This window comes from Dendrobium catenatum, unplaced genomic scaffold (assembly GCF_001605985.2).
Source record: "Dendrobium catenatum unplaced genomic scaffold, ASM160598v2 fragScaff_scaffold_493, whole genome shotgun sequence".
Taxonomy (NCBI): Eukaryota; Viridiplantae; Streptophyta; class Magnoliopsida; order Asparagales; family Orchidaceae; genus Dendrobium; species Dendrobium catenatum.
The window spans coordinates 236,468-253,597 of record NW_021318955.1 but is presented as its reverse complement, the minus strand read 5'-3'; the positions used below and the strand labels follow the sequence as shown (position 1 = coordinate 253,597).

Below are 17,130 nucleotides of genomic sequence, written 5' to 3'. Positions count from 1 at the left end.
TTTGCAATTACATTTACAAAAAGTTGCAGCTATTTCAAATAAATTCTTAGGCTTTATTTGGGAAGCTTTTTTATTATTTTTTAAAGCAGCTTTTTGGTAAAAAAAAATTATTTTAAATTTTTTTTTATATTAAAAATTTGTTTTAAAAAATAAAAAAAAAAACTTCCCAAATGAAGCCTTAATCTCAATTTAAATTGAACAATTTTGAAGTTCATCTGCATGTAAATTTTTATATATAATTTGTTATTATTGTTATTAGATCTATCATGATCCTGAATCCACTTGGTCCACAGTCAGATAAACAATTGAGTTTGGGCATTACTATCCTGACCCAAAACTTGGAATTGACCACATCCAACATGCCCAAATTACATTGCAAAGCTGGCCATGGCAAAATAAAATAAAATTTCCACATAAAATTTGGATTCAAATCCCAGAATGTTATTTTGAGATTGAGAAAAAATTTATATGAAGATATCCAATAAAAAATACATCACAATGTGATTCAAACTTAGGGAATTAATAAATGACTCTACCCAAATTCGAAAAATTTGGTTTGGATTGACTCGTTTAATAAATGGGTTGGGCTCAGGCGTGAACTTTGACTCAGTTGTTAAATAAGTAGGGTTTCGGTTGACTCGCCAACTCAATTTTTACTTGAAAAATACTTATTTCATTTTTTTCTTTAATTTTTTTTATTTGTTGGTATAATGTTTTTTGTTTTTTTTAATCAATTAACCTAAAATCTTTAGTTTACAATTTTTTAAAAAAAATATATTTTTTAATTTTAATGATTTATCAAATTGGATTTGGGTTGCTAGTGGGTCAGATTGGGGTCCACATTTTTAACACGTTTATTAAACAGGATGGGTTTAGGTTGATCGAATTCTGAGTCGGATAAATTTTGGGATTAACCCCAATTTAACTCATTGACTTATCTTGACACCCCTATTCAAAACCTTTTGATTTATGCAGAGAAAAGTGTTGTATATTGTTGGGGGCTAGAATATACACGGCGATAGAATTCTAATTCTACATCTTAGCGTTGCACGGATATCCAGCTCACACATAGATAACACAAGATTTTTACGTGGAAAATCATGTAAATGAAAAAATCACATGGCATGGCCTAGTTGAAAATATTATACTAGAATTTTAATTGAGTACAGTGGGCTTACTCGTCCTTGAGGGCGGTCAGATGACAGATGTCAATCGTATTGTCGAAGTCTAGTGTCAAATTTGGCGTCACTTGGAAGTTCGGGCATCATTTAGTAGTCCAGCAGTGACTTGGCGGAACTCTGGCATTAGTTGATGGTCCGGCGGAGTTCAGACCCTTAGGTGGTGGTCCGGCGGAGTTCAGGCCCTCAGGTGGTGGTTTGGCGGAGCTCAAGGCCTCAGGTGGTTGTTCAGCGGAGTTCAAGCCATCAGTGGTGGTCCGATGAGGCTCAGGCCCTTAGGTGGTGATCCGACAAAGTTCAGGCCCTTAGGTGGTGATCCGACAAAGTTCAGGCCCTTAGGTGGTGGTCCGGCGAGACTCATGCCCTTAGGTAGTGCTCTAGCAGAACTCAGGCCCTTAAGTGGTGGTCCAGTGAAGTTCAGGCCCTCGGTGATGGTCCGACGAAGTTTAGGCCCTCAGGTTGTGGTCTAGCGAGACTCAGGCCCTTAGATGGCGGTTCGGCGGAGCTCAGACCCTCAGGTGGTGGTTTGGCGGAGCTCAGTCCCTTAAGCGGTGGTCTGGTGGAGCAACGACGTCATGCGGTGATCTGGCGGAACTCAGGCGGTGGTCGAGGAGCAAGAAGGCAAGAGCGATCTTCGATCTCTCTCTTGAATTCTTTAGCTTGCGGTCACCTTTCAAGAGAAAAGGGGGCTCTATTTATAGATTTTTAGAGTGGCATGACTCATAAATAGATGGGAGATCAAGGGCAAATGGGGAGTGATTGGATGGACGGCCGATGTTGAATCTCTTGATCATGGACAATTTGATGGACATTTTAATGTCTTAGTGATGCCGGAATTTGGTGATCTTGGGCTCGTTGGATTCGTCTCGTCGAGCCGCTCGATTCGACTATAAGCACGTTATGTTTGAAAACTATTTGGTAATCCAGATTGTGGTTTGAACCTTCCAATAATGCTTCTAGCCCTTGATTTGGACCCATTTGGGCTCGGATTGTGTTGGGTTTGGTGTCGTTGGGTTCATATTCTTGAGATGCTCAGTTCGAATGTAAGTATGCTGAAATTGGAGTTCGGATGGTCCCAATTTTAATTTTGGAAGTTTCCAACTTGATTTTGCATCGAGATTCGTGCTCGATCAAGATAATTTTTTTATGACGTATCATATATAATATCTGAATTGTATTAATTTCAGTGTAAATTTAAGAATTTTGAAACCCATTCTAATGCCTTTTACATCAAAATATTTATAAATTTTTTCTCACTATTTCGTCCTTTATTATGGAATCTTCAGACATCCAATCTCACTCAAGCCCTATAAAATAAATTATCATTTGAAGAAATCAAACCATGCAAAAATGGCTTCTATAAAATTATTTTATTTTATTAATGAAGTTCCTTTCAATATTCTCCTAGAGAAGAATTCAATGAGAAGAAACAAATTACATAAGAGGCATACTTATCAAAAATATTTCTTCTAGATTCCTTTTTTTTTTCAAACTTCTTTTTCCTATATTTGATTAATTTTAATTATGTAATTACTATATTTTGAAGTTCTATGTGAGATTATACTCTTTTTTTTCTTAATAAAAAGTTCAACATTTTTTTTTCTTACTACTATTATAATTTTAATAAATTTGTTTGCAAAATCACTTTTTAATTATTTATTTTATGAGCTATTCGGTAGAGTGTTGTAGATTTAAGCTAAATTTATCAAAATAGCCCTCTAAAATTCTAAAAAAAAGGATATAAATATGATTCTATTTTCTATATGAACATGGTTCTAAAATTGAGAGATATAAGGAATTATATTTCCTTGCTCGACGATTATCATTGGCGACCACCATTCCTGACAATTGTCATTGACAACCACCATCAGCAACTGTAATACCTATCATCTAATTTTCATTGTCTAATTGTGGACTCCCAATATATTATAGGATTAAGTCATAAATATGTATAATCTCATCCTCCTTGAAAGAGTAGATTTTTATCTCTTCAATTATATAGAGGATTATTTCAACTTGGTCAGACCCTATGATTTTTAACATTTTTTATGTAAAAAATTATAGTGACTTATAATCTCTATCTCTTTGTATGTTAATTCTTTGTAAAAGCTAAGATAATAAACACTCTAACACCACAAATATTCTATCTTATAATAGTTTGACACTATATATGAGAATTATATCCCAATATCCTAGCAATACAATGGTTAGTATGAGTAATACTATTAATAGTGGATTTTCTCACTCCAACACTCATCAAATTAGAAGTATATCTAACAATTATGAGCGTCGTAATCAACCAAGTGTAGGTCATTGAGATGTATCTTTGGATGAATATATGCATAGCATGGAGGAAAAACAAGTCCAAATCATTTAACTATTGGAGGAGGCTTGCCACCAAAGAACACCATCACATCATGATGGGACTCACCAACCATCGAATCAACACTATAATAGAGATAAAAATTATAAAATACTTTTGAATTATACTATCATCGTCATACTAAAGTTCTTCTCTACAACATCCTAACCAATAACTTGATGCTATTGTTAGTTCAAACCGTCATTCTTGTGCTACTCAATCAACATAAAACACTATATTAGTCAGTGGGCTTAATATGATCTTGACTTATGGATACTCTTCATAATATTATATGAGATAAACTACAGTGTTTTATTCAAGAGGAATTTTCTATGGGGATAGGAATCAACTTCCTCATCAATATAGTTTCCAAGCATCTTCCCCTTGAATAGATGAAATTCTCTAGTATCTCATTCTAATGTGGCTTAAGTTACCTCCTATTGATACATATGATAGATCATTTGATCCCTATAAGCACATTGCTCACTACATGACCATTATGCATATCTAACAAGCTTTTGATACACTTCTTTGATAAGACTTTATGTCACAACCCAACCCAACATGAATCCTATCATGTTGATTTATGACAGGCAAATCCCATTAATAAAAAAATTTGATAAAATTTGCATATTTTTGAAAATTGAAAAAGACATAATGTGACAAACATTGATGTGGATAACTTTTCCAACTGACCCGACATCTAAAAATTGTCTGAAGCAGCTCAAAAATCATTTTCCCTCTCCAACCTCTCTCTTCTCTCTCTCTTCTCTCTCTTCTCTCTCCTCTCTCTCTCTCTCTCCTCTCTCTCTCTCTCTCTCTCTTTTAATCCAAAATAAAATTCATTAAGAGAAGAAGTTACACCACAAGACTACAAAAAGGCCACATATAGTGAATTACAATAAGAGATAATTAAAAAGATAACATGTCAATAGTAATATGATGGAAAGAGTAATCAACCCAAAACTAATAGAACTTCGACTGATACCTAGTTGCCAGGGAGGGGCCATCCAAGGAGGTAAAAGGGTAACATCCAAAAATCCAAGCCGAAATATAATCAAATCACTAAAACTGAAGGGGAAGAGCCATAAAGGTTACCAACCAAGCCCTGACCATCCGAGGTGTGTGCATTAGAACTACTTCATCATAGTCCTGTTCCAAACCCTCGCAACAAAGGCAACCAAAGGCGAAATAAAACAAATCACCACAACTCAAAACTTCCAAAAAGGAAAATCATTTCTTTTTGGATTTATATTTTCTATGTTTAACATTATTTTTGAACAAGCCAACTTCCGCAATTTGAAGAAGGCTTAAATCAAAGCTGTCCCGAGCATCCAAATCGCTCTCAATAATTTCCTCCCCTCCTGCAAAAGACTTGTCATTATATAATCAATCATATAGCCTCACAACATTATCTCTAGAAAGATGAGCTAACATATCAACATTCGAGATAACATATATGGGCATATTAACCAGAGGCACCATTACTCCGGCATCATCCATCTCAGCTAAGGTTTCATCACCCCCAGCAACTAAAGAGACAGAATTATCACCTGACATTTCCACAACATCAGCACAAGTAGGACTAGCTATAAGATTAATGCAATAATTAGTAGCATTCATAGACAAACAGACAGGATCAATAGGCGCATTAGCTATAACACCCCACAGGATCACTTAATAGTACTATTAGGTATCACTAGCATAACCTCCATTTCTACATCATTAAACATTAACATACATTTCCTTCAATATATAATTTATAAAATTCTAATAACATATCATTAACTAAATACATATAAACATCTAAAATTCAAGTTACTTCAAATATAAACTTATAGAGCTACTACAACAAACCAACTAATATAAGACTGAAATATTTTCATACCTCCAAAAGTAGACTCACTAACAAATATAACTTTAACCTGAAATGAAGAAATACTAGCATAAATTTACTTGCATCTATCTTCTCCTTTCACTTTCCTATAACAATAGCTAGTAAGAAAATACTGGTGAGCTTTGAGGCTCAATAAGCTATGCAACTTTAAAAGATATTTAACTTGCATGATTATAAAATTTAGATCATTTAAAACATAAATAAAGATAAACTACTATAAAAAATTTCATAAAATTTCATTTAACATTAACCTTTACTTACTCTTAAATCCATATTGAATATTAATTGTACTCATTAAAAGATTTGGATACTCTTTCATAAACATATTAAATGGAGCCCAGAAAAACCTGGCATTATCACAATTGAATTACATAAAGGTTTATTTTATCTCTTTAGGGGTCTATTTTTCCCTACCTACTATGCAGGTTTCATTTATTTGTGGTCCCTTTTGTCCCACCCACTATGCAGGTCGCATTTCTTTGGGATCTCTTTTACTCCGCTTATAATATAGTCTCATGTTTGATAATCTTTTTATCCCGACTACACTTATAAGTCATACATCATCTGTAGTCAAATTTTACTTTAAATTGATATTCAATATTCTTTACATAATCATAACTCATACTTATTTTGATGCATGCGTCATAATCATTTATGTTCTAATCTGTAAACAATTAAAATTGCATACTATATACAAGGAAATTTATATCTTTCCAAAACAATATCAAATAGAAAAATATTTAGATTAACATACAAAACCTTATTTTACCCTTACCTGATTAAATTATTCATCCGGTCATGCATACTTAAAAACTTAAATGAAAAATCATTTATATATGTATATTAAACAAGTTTAAGAACCTTTCACTTTAATGCGTTCAAAATTAACCTTGTTGATTATAATCAAAAGTCGTTATAATCGAATATGAATGCATTACTTACCTTCTTGCCGAGACGTCCCCTCCAATTCCCTACTACGCCTTTTTCTACGATTATAAGTAACTTCAAAACCTCCCTTCCGTATATAATCAATGAATCCTAAAAATATAATTGATATACTTGCTTTAGGAACTATTATCAACTTTATAAAAATCTGTAAGACAACTACACACATTATCATACTAACAATTTACTTACCTCTTTCGTCTTCCCTCAATTTCTTCCTTTTATTTCTCTTCCTCTACTCAACTTTTTCACCTTTGTTAATTCTTGATTACCTAACAATTCTACACAAAAGTACTGATTCCTCAATTAAATTGCACTCTCATAATAAACCAATGCATTACATGAAATCAGTTAATCAATTTCATATCATTGCTATAATTTCCCAAAATTACCTTCAACCTTTACGACCTAGAAAGTGCTGAATACTCCTCTAAATCTTTTTAGAAAATTTCCACTATATGCACTCGACTACTAACTGCACCACATAGAAATTTGTTGTGCTACAGTACTGCGGGTACTGTAGTGAATTGGCTACAGTAATTCCTGCACAGATCCGGAACTCCTCCACCTTCTGCGACAAGAAATTCTGCAAAGTTTCTAGGAACTTTTATTCTATCCAGTGAACGTACGCAGAGGAAGGTTCGGTTTTAGGAAAAAAAGCGCCTGTACCGAGTTTTTTTTCAGTGTACCGAGGTTGACATTTTTACTTGAATATTTTGAGTTTCACATTAGTTTCGCCTCAAGGATACCACAAACCGTCGTTCCACCATCAACATTAGAGACCAGGGTACTAATGGAACAAGCCATAGCAGCACAAATAGGAGCTGCCAGGGTGGGGCTAGAAAGATTGGTCACCAAATCACCCGTACCACCCAAACCAGAGACAATCGCACAAGGACCCTCCACAACACAAGTAATAGGATTAGAAATTAAGCAATCACCATTAGTACTATCAACTTCAACACAATTAGAAGCAAAAGGAAGGGGAACATGAGAAGCATCCACACCACCCACATTGGTTTCACAATGATTCCTAAGAGGCAATTCATCAACAAACGGTCCAGCCATATCAGGGATAGGATTGATAGGATCACTTACCCCACCCCCTAAATAAAGGCCATTCTCCTCAATAGCCCCTAAAATAGGTTTAGGAAGCATCAATTTAGAAGGAGCAACAACAGTGACATTATCAAAAGGAGGACGACAAGAATCACTTGAATGCCCTAAACATTTGCATTTGGCATAAAAAGAGGAAAATCCTCCATAACAACTTGTTGAAAATGCCATAATTTCATCGGACCGAGCCATATTTTATCCATGTATTTTTGGGTAATATCGATCTCCGCTAGAACCTGGGCCACAGACCGTCGAGAGCCCAAAGCAATCATATTATCCACTTTCAGTGGTCTACCAAATAGAAGTCCCAAGACATGAATGATACGATGGGAGAAAAAATGAGCTCGCAAGTTAGGGAAGGAAATCCAGATCAAGACAATAGGTGATTCAACACCAATCTCATTTGAAGGAGATCATTTGGTCAACTTCATGAAGCAATTATACACCATATACAATCTATTAAAAAAACCTACTATAGTCAAGATCATTCTCCAGCTTAATGAGCGCATGAGATTGATCCAGCAAAGTAACAAAAAAACCACCATTGAACTTAAGATTGAAGAAAAATTTCCTAATCGAAGTAAGATTAGGATGATGAGAAGGGGAAAAAACCAACTAAAGAGAACTTAAAAGGTTCTGCTAGGGCAAAAAATTTCTCCTCCAAAACCAACAACGCAGGAAAACCACAAAAACATGTATTTTTAAGATCAGAAAATCTACCAGAAGAAGTAGACACAGATAAAGCTTCTACGAACGAATGAGACATAGCCGATACATCCAAAAAAAACTCGAATCAAAATGTCGGTTGACATCCATACCAGCAGAGGAAACCACCAAAAAGAAGAAAAGCAAGGAAAGAAAATTCCCCTTGGCATGTGATCGTCAGAGGAAGCATCTTCAGGCGCTCTGATGACGGCACAAGGAAGCTAGTGTGATGCCCTAGCGCGCCTCAGAGACATCGGGAACAAGTAGTCGAGAAATGGTCAGAATCATGTTGTGATAGTATATCTCTCTTCTCTCTCTTGTTTGAATGGATTTTTCCAAATAGGGTCAAAATGGGTAGAACCACATGCTGAACTTAGAGGTGCCAAACTTTATTACTATCTTAATAGGTCAAGCATGCACATAGTTTACTCACTTTATAATATTAGTATCCATAATTTTGCCCATCTTACTCAATTTTTTTGTCAAATAATTTATCCCCAATCATAGAACCATCAAGAATTTCTCTGATTTTTTAGTGTTTCTCTAAAATGAGAGAGAATCCTATAAAGAGTACTTTCAAATATCTTTCTCTAAATCACATTAAATTTTGGGAGTATAATTGAGTTTTTTTCTGGTGTCTTTTGATATGAGAAAAATTGTTAAGTCTAAATTGCATATATTATGATTATTATGCTTTTAATCTTTATGATTTTGTATGGTAAACATATTAAAAATCATAAAAAAATGAACCAATGCCGCAGTGTCATATTTTTTCCCAACAACACCAGTTCAACACTATAGCGGAGAGGCCACAAAAAATTTGATGGAGAGCTTAGCTCTAAGGCACTATCAAGGAAGTGTCGCAGCTGCATATCAAGCACGTAGTGGGAGACAATTGAACCAGTTAATCAATACAATGAGTGGTGAATCGACATGGCAGTCCACTAGCACCACATTGTCACCAAGCCAAGATCGTGGTGTTATTTTACTTATTTTCTAATATTATAAATATCATCCTTAGTGTTCATATAAAGAGGTTAGCACTTTGCGAGTGGGCGGACTCTCTATTTATATGATATCGCTTCTCCACATATAATAAGCTTGGTGCTTATAAGAGAAGAGAATGATGACAACACCATATCTATTATATCAATAAGGTCATATCTAACATAGTAGGGGTAGTAGGGAGATATTTTTTGGTAGATAAAATTATCTTGGCATTAGTATTCACAATAAGAAAGATAGGCCTATATTTTTTGGCCCAAACTATTGGCGCCTATGCCCAATTTTAACCTATGACATAACTAAAAAATTAGAAGCATCCAACATATTAATTAAGTGATCAATGGAGTTAAGAGAATTAATATTCATTTGTTGTCCAAGCCAAATATCAAAGCACAAGTTGATGTAGCACATTACGTGAATGAATATAATCAAGCTAAAAACTAATTATAAAAACTAATATCAAAATCCAATAAAAGATTAAGGAAAATATCCAATGATAAAAACTAATTATATTTTATTTTTTATATATAAACTTATATGGAAAACCATGATATGAATAAAATATTAAAAATAGTCTGTTGGACCTGAAGATATTCCAATAAAGGTATGGAAATACATAGGAGATGAAATAATTTCTTGGCTTACTAAACTTTTTAATATTATTTTGAAGACTAAAAATATGCCAGATAAGTGAAGAATGAGTGTGTTAATTCATATTTTAAGAATAAAGGTGATGCACAAGATTGTGTGAATTATAGAGTAATTAAGTTAATGTGTCATACTTTAAAACTATGGCAGAGAGTTAAGGAGCATAGTTTATGGCATGATGCTAATGTTTCTCACAAACAATTTGGATTCATGACAAGTAAGTCTATTATGGAAGCTATACATTTATTGAGAGGTTTGATGGAGAAGTATAAAGAGAATAAGGAGGATCTGCATATGATTTTTATTGATTTAGAGAAAACATATTATAAAGTGCCAAGAGAAGTGCTATGGAGAGTTCTATATAGGAAAGGGGTTAATAATGCTTAAATTCAATTCATAAGGATACGTATGTTGGAGTTGTTACTTGTGTTTAAACAAAAGGTAGTTTGACCAAGTATTTTCCTATTTTAGTTGGTTTAAATCAAGGATCAGCCTCAAGCCCATATCTTTTTTCTTTAGTCATGGATGTTATCACCAAACATTTGCAAGTGGTTGTACCTTGGTGTATGCATTTTGTTGATGATATTCTTCTTGTTGGTAAAATTAGAGAGGGAGTTGAAGATATACTTGAATTATGGAAGTCAACCTTAGAGTCTAAAAACTTTCATTTTAGTAGATCTAAAACTATATATATGGAGTGTAATTTTAACAATAATAGATTTAGTGGAGGCTTTTGACTTTGGTTGATCAAGTCATTAATAAGAGTACACATTTTAGATATCTTGAATCCATTATTCAGAGTGATGGTGAAATAGATAGAGATATTATTAGTAGAATTCAAGTTGGATGATTGAAGTGGATGAATGTATCAGGTTTGTTGTGTGATAGAAAAGCCCCTCTCAAACTTAAGATAAAATTATATAAGATGGTAGTGAGACATGCAATGCTTTATAGTGCATAATGTTGGCCATTAAAAGAGAAGCATAATATTAAGTTAAGTGTTGCAGAGATGAGGATGCTCAGGTGGATGAGTGGATTTACTCTTAGAGACATGATACGAAATGAGCATATATATGAAAAGGTTGGAGTTGCTCCAATGGAAGATAAGATTAGAGAGAGTCACCTTAGATGGTTTGGTCACTTAAAATCGTGGCCTTCCGATGACTCGGTTAGAAAAGTAGATGTATTAGATTTGCCTTATGTTAAGAAAGGTGGAGGTAGACCTAAACAGACTTGGTTAGAAAGTATTATAAATGACATTTCTTTATTAGATTTAGATGAAAATTTTACTCTTAATAGGACATAATGGAGAAAAATGATTCATGTAGCCGACCCCACATAGTGGGATAAAGGCTTGTTATTGTTGTTGTATTAAAAATAGGCGGTTGGAACTCTTTCTTATTAATGACAACCTACCCCATTTTCTCTTCCTTTTTCCCTCCATGTTTTCCCTCTAAACGTGATTGCCTATGAGTATTATGACTCCTATAAATATGGGCTTAAATGATTTATAGTCCTTATTGATGAATGAAATATTCCGGTGGAGTGCTCTTCGTTTATTTGGTGCTTGTTGACTTCAAGTAATTTGTCAATATTAAGTAGTATCTTGATTTTTTTAAGCTACTTGTTTTACTTGTTACCCCTCCTAAATAGACGCTAAAATCTCTTTTTCCACTTTATAAGAATCCTCTAAGATTAATAAATAAGTAATCAAAACCTTAAAATAATTCTACTTTCATATAGCTCTCGACCCAACTAGGGAGCACTCAAATTTAGTCTTATTCCTTGACATTCTCTTAAACTTCACCAAATTTATCATCAACTTCATATCATAATTTATATCCTACCAACCTTCCACCATCATTTTTAGTTATTTATTCAACATAAAAGCCACTCCCTAAAGTTATATTCTAAATTAGCCCAAGTTGGACTAGTATTGGTATTTCTACTAGTATACCTCTTTAAACCCATTATCATTTCATCATAAACTCCAAAAGTAACAAGACTAAAGATCCATAGATTTCACTATATTTTAACCTCATCAAAAGGATACCCACCACCATCACAAGAATTTGCTAACTTTTTAGAAGAAAGCATAATTCTTGATTCAATCAAATAATCTCCGTCCTTTTTATCTCCCCATTAAATATATAATCAAGTTATCTCCTTTCTCTTTATCCCCCCATTAAATATTGTATGTCAATGGAGCATCTAAAAAATTTGGTGCTAGGGCATGGATTCTACTTATCTCTCTCAAATTTGACACTTTATAATTTGGACTTCACTTAAAGTTTGTTATAACTAACATGATCACTGAGTATGAAGCTCTCGTAGATGGGCTAAGCATTGCGATAGATCACAGTGTTCAAAATGTAATGATTCATATTGACTCTCAACTCATAGCATCTCAAGTAGAAAAAGCATTTTAACATGTATAATGTCTCATCTCACCTTTTCACTATGTATTTCTTTTTTAGTAAATCAAATGTCCCCTAAGAAATTTTTATTATGAAATGGGTGTCTTCGACTACAAGAAAATACCTCATTTTTTGTGAAAACAATCCACTGAAGATCTAAAAAAAAAACTCATAAAACATGTATACTTAAATAAATTAACTCGCTAGTCTTGAAAGTCTAATTTATATGATAGTATTGGTCAACATAATATAAGTCTTGAAAGTCTAATTCATAATTATTTTTCTGTTTTATGCCCTCATAATTCAAGATTCCACAATTACAGTATAATTATTTTGGCAATCCACCTGAAGACCCTTCTCGCATAAAACTATGAATTCCCAATCTTTTATGGTGCATATACTAGTCCTTAAAAAATAATATAAAACATTCAAATAATAATATTTTAACTATGAAATATTTATATTTACATAAACTCATTGAGACCTATTTTAACCAAATTAATTCTCTTTCTTTATTGAGTGAACATCTACAACTCCATCATAGCAGTTTCTATCAACTTCTCATTTTGTAAAATTACTTATAAAAATAATAAAATATATATCAATAAGAATATTTAAATAAATTTATATTTAATATCCACTCCTATGCTTAGTGTATGAAATTAAGTTGCTAATATGAAGTGAGATTCCCATACTCTAATAGTTACTAAGTCATTTTTACTTATTTTGTGCTTTTCTAGGAATCCTCGAGGCTTCCCAAGATGCATATAGGTAGACCAACAATATAAAATATGCTAAACCCTATCCTTAATCAATATGTACCTCTTGTTAGACTTAAGGTGTTACCAATGCTCATGTGTATCAGTAGAGGTGTCAATTCAGGTATCGGGGTCAGGTTCGGGTCCAACCCGCACTGACCCGAGCGTAAATGGGTTGACCTGATCAACCCGACCCATTTAGTTATTCAAGATATTACCAACTGTTGCAAGTCGCAATCGAGAAACAGAGAAAGGAAGATGATTCAAGGAAGAATTTAAAAGCCAGATGATTCAGATTCACCAGAGTCGAGAGGTCGAGACTCCAGAGGATCAGAAGAAGATATCAACTTATCAAGAAGTGAAGAAACCTCCAGCACCTCCATGGCTCTACCCTAGAGTGCCAGAGCGAGGAGTAATGAAATCGTAAAATGGGAAGACTGAAATCTCGATGCCTCGAACCGTCGAACTCGCGGCTCATTATATTAACACCATTTATCATTACAAGCTTTGCGGGTTATTCGGGTCGACCTGCGGGTTGACGGGTTGACCCAAACCCGACCTGAAATACAAATGGGTCCAAAAATTAGACCCGAACCTGACCCATTTCTTTCACGGGTTGACCCGAACCCGGATTTTTCGGGTTGGGTTCTGGTCAAGTTTTCGGGTCGGGTCAAAAATTGACATCCCTATGTATCAGGGCTTACGGTCCAATAAATAGGCTTAACCAAGTTCAACTTTGCGGAGAAGGGGAAAGGGCGCTCAATGAGGATGTCAATTTGGCAGCGGAAGAAGACTTGGCATTCAGGCGAGCCACCCGATGATTTGGTACGTAGTGGTAATAGTACACACCCACTCCAAAACAAAGAAAAAGGTGCTTTGCATTTGTATCTAAGTCAGAACTCTGACTCGATTGAGCTCCGCTAGACGTTGCTCTGCCCTTCCCTTAATATGCTATCGTATCGTTACAAGGTCTAAAAAAAAAAAGTTATGTAATGCCTATTGCATGGATGCATGCTCATACGGGTTTAGGAGGCATATTAAGGAGGACTAGCATATGAACATGGTCATCTGTGATGAGTTGGAGGTGGTGGGGCTAATAATTAGGTTGCATTTAGTATTGATGGTAGCATGCAAATGAACATGTGTGAGATGGTGATAATTAAAAAGTACTAAAAAATGTTTTTGAATGTTTTGATTGAGTACACTATAAATGTAGAAGATTATTGTTTTATGATTAGTTTGAAGTAAAGAATATGGAGCAAAATAATAGTCCATGTGGAGCAATTGCTGATACGAGATGGATTACGATAGCGACAATGGCAAAGGACATATAGCAACAGCGATAGCCGGCTATTGTCAACAATTGATGGTGAAGAGTGGAAGTGATGATGATGAATGCTTGCAATGAACGATGCTGATTGGTGGCGATGAGTGGCTCCTACTAGCGATGATAGATAGTAGGTGAACAACAACTATTTGTTGATTTGGCTGACATTACTTCACAATATTTGTTTTTAAAATTTGTTCAAAATAAATCAATTTCAATTATATTAAAATTAACTAAAATACATATTTTAAATAACTTGATATTTTACTTCTCTTCCAACCAAACAATAAAATTTTTAATGTGGTTGGTATGTTTGCCACAAAACAGCCCCCAACTCCTTTTACGAGTCTATCGGGAACCTCGCAATACCGGCGCCGGCGCCGGCGCCGGCGCCGCCTCTATCAGTACCACATCATTCCCGAAATCCTTCCCACTACCTTCTTCTCTCTTTACCCGACCGCACCGCAAAACCCCAACCAAACTTGCCCAACACCCCTCCGCTTTCTTCCCCGATCTTTCGCGCTCCAGCAACACATTTCCAAAGCACGAAACCTTCGGCGACTCTGGATCTCTCTCCGAAAGCGCCGTCTTTCTTCCTAATCCGACGGAGAACTTCATCGGAAAGCTCTGAAGGCTCGTCGTCGTGCTGATGATCTTGCTCGGTAAGGCGATGATAGGGCTCTCGGGTTTGACGGCCAAAGTGATCCGCATCGAGCCCGATTTGAGAGTTTTCGAGTTGCTGCGAATCGATTTAGGGTTTGCGTTCCCGATGGAGGATTCATAACGATCCAGCACTTTGGTTAGGCTCGCGCGTCGGAGATCGATGAGTATTGGAAAGCCAGAGGATTCGGGAGAAGTATCGAAGCCCGTCGCCAGCTGTGAGGCGGAAGCGGCGGCGATTTGGGGTTCCGATGGTGGCATCTGATGAAAGCTTGAGAGGGGATGGAGGGAGAGCTGGGGAGAGCATTGTTTTAAAGGACGGAGGAAGGAAAAGACGACGTGGTTGGAATCTTGGGAGTTTGGATGATTATGTTTAGGGAACTTTTATTTGATCCGGTGTAAGAATGCAGAGGTACATTCGGTCGTAGGTAAAATCCCGCATATACCGTAAAAACTCGGTACACCTCGGTATAGGCGGGATTTTGCCTACGACCGAATGTTCCTCTGCATCTGATCGGAGGACGTAATAATTGTTCGTGTTTAGGGGTTATTAATCTAGTGTGTGTATATATATATTGTCATTTAATTTTTGGATTAGTATAGATAGGATGATTTATATGATTTGTTAAGAATATTATAATGGAAATTTGTTACTTATTTAAATTACTTTGTTCCATATTTTAGTTTGTAGTGATAGATTGTAGTAACACATCTCTCTTTGGTTTATTGGTTGAGACCTTAGGCTTTAAATTATGAGATCTAGGGTTCAAGTCTATGTGTATGCATTGTGCGTGTGAGTTTGACTTAAATGGCCTAAATGTATTAGTAGCTTCATTGTTTATTATTTATTTTTATATTATATTTGAAAAAAATTGAAAACTTTTCCAAAACTTTAATGTTGGGTTGGCTTATTGCAAGTTAACACAATATGACTCATTATGTCTATGGTTTTTATTAGGCTAGGTTGTGACAAGTTAGGTGACGGAAGTTGGAAGACTATGGTCAAGTAATGATGGTTGGAGGAACATAGTTAGGCGACGACGGTGAAAGGATTGTAGTCTAGTGATGGTGGTTGGAGGTTCATAGCCAGGCAATGGATGACATAGAGTTGTAGCTAGGCTATGGTGGTTGTGGATGACAGTTGGATAATAGTGATAGGAGGATTATACTCAGCTGGTGGTGGTGTGTTGATGGTGAACAGACGACAACTTGATGATGACGGTTGGATGGTGGCCCAATAGTGGTACTCGGGTGGAGCTCTGAGATTTTTAGAGTCTCTGAGCTCTCTTGAATCTCAAGCACAAGTCCAGGTTTCAGCTCTCTTTTTATGTAGAGAGTGTGGGCCTATTTAAAGAATTTTAAGAGTGGCAAGCCCTATTAACATGAGAAATTTTAATACACTTTACATGCAACCCATATTAATTCTATTGAGTAGAGATAGTTTCTCTAGTGTTTAAGCACCTTAATAATGTCATATTTAAGCAATCTTGGGGTCGATGGAATTGTCTTGTCAAGACACTCAATTCAATTATAAGCATGCAAGATTTAAATATTATTTGATATCCAATTAATGCCCTAAAGTCTTCATTTATACCTCAAGTGCTTGATTTGACACATTTAGGACTCTAATTAGAGAACTCTTGGTGGTGTTTGGTTCGTTTCACTGAGATATTCAAATATGCATTAAGATTCGTATCCGACCAAGATGATTTTTTATAATATATCAATAATCTTTAAATATTTGTTAGTCATGTTTTGACTTCTGTTATATTAAATTCATATTACTATACTCCTAATTTTTTTAAAAGAACAAATATTATGACGTTAAAAGTACAAAATTAGCTTTTAATTGAAATAAAATTTTCACTCTATGGGGCTGTTTGGCAACAATATTTATGTGACATCCTGCCAAATGGGATTTGAGAAGCCGATAAATCTCATGGTGGAATAAATCCTCCATTTCCCTCTTTTTGTTGTAAATCCTATATTTACTAAATCATAGAGTTTGGCGGATTTATGGGATTTGGCCAAAGAAGTGCATAAAGGGAGAAAGAACAACATAAAAAAAGGAGCTAAGGAAGTTACTTGTGCAAAATCAACCTCAAACAAAAC

General features: G+C 35.1%; 1 protein-coding gene across 1 annotated transcript; it reads right to left on the bottom strand.

Moving 5' to 3' along the window:
- Positions 1-14,597: 14,597 nt before the first annotated feature.
- LOC110108148 lies at positions 14,598-15,436 on the bottom strand. The gene has a single exon (XM_028694500.1). The coding sequence runs from the start codon at positions 15,277-15,279 to the stop codon at positions 14,707-14,709; it is 573 nt and encodes a 190-aa protein (XP_028550333.1). The 5' UTR covers positions 15,280-15,436; the 3' UTR covers positions 14,598-14,706.
- Between the last annotated feature and the right edge of the window lie 1,694 nt (positions 15,437-17,130).